Source organism: Henckelia pumila, chromosome 2 (assembly GCF_033568475.1).
Source record: "Henckelia pumila isolate YLH828 chromosome 2, ASM3356847v2, whole genome shotgun sequence".
Lineage (NCBI taxonomy): Eukaryota > Viridiplantae > Streptophyta > Magnoliopsida > Lamiales > Gesneriaceae > Henckelia > Henckelia pumila.
This window is the reverse complement of record NC_133121.1, coordinates 126,092,206-126,097,960: the sequence shown is the minus strand read 5'-3', so window position 1 is coordinate 126,097,960 and position 5,755 is coordinate 126,092,206. Positions and strand designations below refer to the sequence as shown.

At 35.3% G+C, this 5,755-nt stretch overlaps 1 protein-coding gene across 1 annotated transcript; it reads right to left on the bottom strand.

The window, feature by feature from the left end:
- Window positions 1-5,173: 5,173 nt before the first annotated feature.
- On the bottom strand, window positions 5,174-5,755 carry LOC140878362 (protein FAR1-RELATED SEQUENCE 5-like). The gene has a single exon (XM_073281962.1). The coding sequence runs from the start codon at window positions 5,753-5,755 to the stop codon at window positions 5,174-5,176; it is 582 nt and encodes a 193-aa protein (XP_073138063.1).

Genomic DNA, 5,755 nt, shown 5'->3' with positions numbered 1-5,755 from the left:
CATGAATATTTTTTTAATCCTGGGATGTTGACTTTAGATCATATTAGCTTAAGAATGAAGCTGTGTTAAACTATTATTTATTAGTGTTATTTGGATAAGTATTGATGAGATTGAAAGAACGGAGCCATTTCCTTGACCTTTTTCAAGGCGTATCAATGTGCATACATTATAGATAATGTTGGCATAAATTTTCTTGTCCATTTTCGAAATTTCCTTGTGCATTATTGTTAAAATGAGATATATGTTGGTTTGGAGTTGAGACTTGGCGTGCTTTTTAGGGATATCAAAATTTCAGAATGTTGTTGCCTTGGTATCTTGGTATGTTTCGAATTTTGATGATGTTTTGAAGTTGGAATGAGCAATGTATCATTTATTGGTTAATTCTTGAGGTTGCTTGATCGATTTTAAAATTACAGCTTGTTTTCTTGAGCCATTTGAGCTTTTTTCTGAAAAATTGGATTGTATGGTGTTAGGGGCTGCCGAAGTGAGTTGAAAGGACGTGCCTGCGTTTTGAAAGATGTTTTGTGGGCAGTTTTCTTGTTTTATTTGTTGTTGGGTTTTATTTCTTGAATTTATCAGGGCCGTTTGGTTATGTTTTCTCTTCGTTTCCCAGTCGAAAGATGATACTATTGATCTATTTGCTACTCGTTGATTAACTGCATTGATTGTGTTTGTAGTAGGATTGTGTTTTCTGTTTGGATTATGAATCAAAGACTTTTTTTTTGGGTTTCATTTCACGTTCAATTCCGATTCTAAGGAATTTTTGGAACTATTTATTGACAATCCTTTTCATTCGTAATTAACCACATATTTTTCAATTTTTTGCTTAGCTTTGATGGAAGTGAAGACACCACCACAATGCGAATGCGGAAATGGGTTGATGCTACTACGTAAAGCGGGTGAATTCGACTCGGCCTGGGCACTATTATTTTATATGTCCAGCAGGTTTGAAACATCGTAACCGATTCTATTGGTATGATGAATTTAATTTGAGAAACAGTTATGGGAATGAGGATCCGTCATCGAAAATCGAAACTGAGTCTAATTGGGGACCAAATCCGACCTCCCCTTGTACGAATAGGCTACATCGACACACACACACACACACTCAGCCTGGATCTTCAAGCGCACATTCTGTTGCTACGAATAATACCGATATGGGGGAAACGGAACCGCAGATTAAAACCCAACCGATGCAGCCAACAAGCACGGATGTGATTCGTAATGATGCATTGGATGACACACCTTTAACTTTGGGTCAAGTTTGTTGTTGTTATGGGTGCTTTTGCACATTGGTTTGCATAATGTTATTCTTCATCCTTGTTATTGTGGTTTCTAAGTAAGTACACACTATACGTGGTGTGTATATTTATTGTTATGTAATATCATGGTGTAGTAATGTAGAAGACGTTGAGCTATATTGTTTTAGGTTGTAACTCTTGTCATTGACTCCTTTTTAATAATATTTTGTTACTATGTTTAAACGTATTGGGATTTTTTATGTTTGGATGCCTGCTGGAAGCTTATCTGCTCTTCTTCATGGTCATTATCCTCTTCTTCGTCACTACTGCTATTACTGCTTATTTACTTCTACATCTCAATTTTTTGCTTCAAAGTTTATATTTTCTTATCTATCTTATTAATGTGAACTTGGGAAATCTTTTTTTAAAAAAATTACGACTAATTTTGTGAAAGAATCCTTGTTATTCTTCTCATATTTGTCCAAATCTTGTTGCTATAATTCTTGGTTGATGTTTGGTTTGGTTTGATTCGTTCAAAAGCCAAGGTTTTGGAAGTAAGATATACATGGTACTATGTTATTTAATTTAAATATTGTTTTATATTTGGTTTCTAATCGTTTTACAAATATTAAAAGCACAAGTAAATTTGTTAATTAATATCCATGTGTAGCTCCAATGATGATCTTGAAAAAATAGTTGACTTACTGATAATTGGGTAAAAAGTGGCTTGCAAAAGTATTGTATTCCAGAAATTTGTTTGCTCTTCAGTCTTCGGTATCATCTGCCTTCATTTATTATAGGGTTCACATCAATTTATTTATGTTTTAAGCAGTCAAAAGGCAAACATTCAAGTACAATGCATTATAGGAAAAATTTACAAGTGATGAGATTATTGCTTTGTTTGTGCATTGCTTTACGTGGTGGCGTAAAACAAATTAAATATTAGGCCGAGACTTTATTGCTCACATATTGAAATGTTGCCCACTACAGAAATGTCACTTTCTTTCAATCAATAATTGGAGGCAAAACTCACGCAGAGGCAAAACTAAATCAAATTCCCATAAACAAAACACATTCAACAACTCAACAACAGTTTTCACTTCAATTAACATAAGCCAACCACTCAGAAATAATTTTCAACAACAAAGAAAACCATAAGATTAAAAGCAAACTAATCTAAAGAAAGAAAAAACAACAGAATTTTTTAAACAAGATCAAAATTATACAAATAATTATCTCTTCAGGTTCTTGTCCAGCCTGTTGGATATCCCGCAGAACACGTATTACAAGATCAAAATGCACTCCACCAGTACCAGAGACACGGAGGTCTGAGTGAAAAAAAAAAAAGGGAATACAAAACAAAAGTTAATAACAAAGAAGTAATTTAAAATTTTTGTTTCAGACTAAGAACAAACAAGATTACATGAAGGAATTCGATCTCATAATCAAAGTTCAATCATATTAAAAAAAGACTGAAAAAATGACTCCATTAAGAGAATATGCCCGCAAAAAAACAGAGAATTTTCTCTGCAGATTCACATAGTAAATGAAGAAAAATGTGGACTACTTGACATCCTATACTTCAAATTATCTGCTGCTTTAATCATTAAAAAGGCTAATCAGTATACAGATTTTGTATTGGAATAAACTCCAATAAAATCAAGAATTGTTTTTTTGTACCTCAATAGGAAAGAGGTGAGCATCAAAGAAATCAGCAGCAGAATCATACTCTTTTGGGTTCTGTGAAAAATCATCACATAATAATGAAACGATGAGTCAAGCCCTAAGCCAATCTCCTAATCCCCTGCATTAGCTTTAAATAACACTAATCCCCTGCATTAGCTTTAAATAACCAACTCAAGACTAATTTATTCCATAAATATTTTAAACATAAAACCAGTAGGAAACCCAAATCATCAAGTTCATGTCATGCTTTGCATTCATGGCATCCTTTTCGAATCAGATTGACAATATATTTCTCCACAAAAACTTGCCATATACGGTACAAATCTAAAAATGTAAACAATTCTCGTTACCTTGGGTAGCTTCTGATCACTCGTTGCATTTTCATCCATCGTCACTTTAATTCTATATTCCTGTATAGTACAAATACATGTTTCTAAAGATACAAACTTAATACACTAACTTAAAATAATGTCAACGGGTAACTTAATTTCACATAAAATACTAAACCATTTAAAATACCATCTATCGATCCAAAATCTTCTTCATCAGAACTGTCATCTTCATTATCATTGTTTGCACTTGACCTAGGAAACCAAAAATGACAAAATATGATTAATAGAATTTATAGCTTTACAAATACAAATAAACAACATTAATCAAGTAATACTTGTCTAGCAAATTTGGGCAATTGCGCTTGTCATGCGACACACCACGACGTCCGCATCCACGACACTGTCTACCCTTCGAGGTAGTCTTTTCCTTCGATGACTTCAATCTCTTTCCACATCCCTTTGTTCTTATTACACAAGGATCAATGATATCAATGGCCCCCTCCATGGATCTCCTGTTTTCACTTGACTTGCTTGATGGTATGCAAATATTCAACTCTTTCATTTTGCAGTCAATAGCATCAAATTGTTCATGCAAGAATTTTGTTCCCTCTTCAGTCATAGATGCTGCATCTACTAAAGCAGAAGATCTAAAAGATAAATTCCAATGTCTTGACATCAAACACCTCTCTGGATCGTCTATCACATTTTGCTCAGACAGAGAAAATAATGCTCCTACTTTTGCGCCTTGGGTCCACCGTTTGAGAATATACTTATCAGGCAAGTGGAAAACTTGGTTTACACGGAAAAATGCTAGCATATGCCTGCACGGAATGCCCTCAAACTGAAATTTCATACAACTACAATATACATCATTTCTCTGCACGTCAAGTGTAAGCACCCTTGGTTTCGATGAAGAAGAACCTTGAAAATTCAGTACATGATAAAACCCAAACTCGATTCCAGTAGATACTTGTTCCACATAATAGTGATGACTCTCACCTACTTATTTTTGAAACTCCAACCATTTCGTTTTTGTATAAACTTTCACCATTTGAGTTTCCATTGGCCAATTTGACATTACTTTGGGGCGCTCATTCATATCAATATGATCTGCGACTAACTCATTGTGTCTTTGGTTCCGGAGTGCCTTATTAAAACGAACAATAAAATCCATCAATGCATTCTTGTTAGAGATGTACCGTTTGAAAAAAGCATGGGAACTTTCTGATCTTTGACTGCTTGAAATCCCTGCAGAGAATACATTTAAAAAATAAGCTGGAACCCACCTATGTCGCAAATCATACATCAAATTCAGCCAATCGTTTTGGTCCAAGCCAGCAGACTCCATAACCCCTTTCCATGACTCCTCAAATTCATCACTTGTTGTTGAATGTACAATGACACTCCTAATGCTTTGGTAATGGTCACGGAAAATAACAGGACTCAATTTGTCTGGAAATTTGTTTAAAATGTGCCACAGACAATATCGATGCACTGTTTGGGGAAAAACCTGGGCTATGGCTTTGGTCATGGCAGGATCCTGATCAGTGATGATCAATTTTGGTGCACCACTAGGCATTGCTTCTAGGAACTTACCTAGCAACCAAACAAAAGATTCTGTTCTTTCGTCACTCAGAAATCCACAACCAAAGAGGATGGTCTGACTGTGATGATTAACACCTACAAAAGGTGCAAATATCAGCCCATATTTGTTGGTGTTATATGTTGTATCAAACACCACTACATCGCCAAAGACAATGTTTGCCCTCCTTGACACAGAATCTGCCCAAAAACACCTGCTAAATCTGTTGTCTGAGTCAGTCTCATAATCAAAGAAAAAAGTTGAACACTTGTCTTTCTCAGATTGCAAAAAATCAACAAATGTTTCAGCATCCATCCCCATGTGCTCCTCCCTTAACTTCTCTGATAGTTTCTCAAATCTCTTTCTGTACAACCTACGTTATCTGGCCCTCCATATTCTATCTCAAATAATCTCATTTGTTGACAAGTTGGGATATTGGCTTCTGCAAATTGTTGACTTAGTGCTTTCTTTGATACAGAAACACTGCGATGTGAACGCAACAAATGGACTTTTGAAGGAGTAGCAAGTGGATGGCTATGGTTTTCTACGAAATTACTGATAACCCATCCCGTACCAGTTTGTTCTTTCACAACTGAAATCCTTGCCTTACATCCAGATCGAATGTCTCGACGAGCTCTGTTTTGTCTTGGTTTATCACTATTTGTCTCTTTACTCCATCGAACTTCATCTGTCTGCCCTTCTTTAAAGCATACAAATTTTTTCCAAATAACTTCACTCGTCTTCTTACTTCTCTTGCTATTGCTAATTCTCGCACTAAATCCAGATTCCCGTGCGTATTGATTATAGAACGAATATGCATCCTCCAATGATTCGAATTTCATTCCAGTATTTGGCTTTCGATCGTCTCTAACTTGAGGGATGTATGACTGATCATCCCCACTTTCTTCTTCCAT

Excerpts from the sequence above, each read along its gene's own strand:
- LOC140878362 (XM_073281962.1), bottom strand. The coding sequence starts at position 5,755 with ATGGAAGAAGAAAGTGGGGATGATCAGTCATACATCCCTCAAGTTAGA.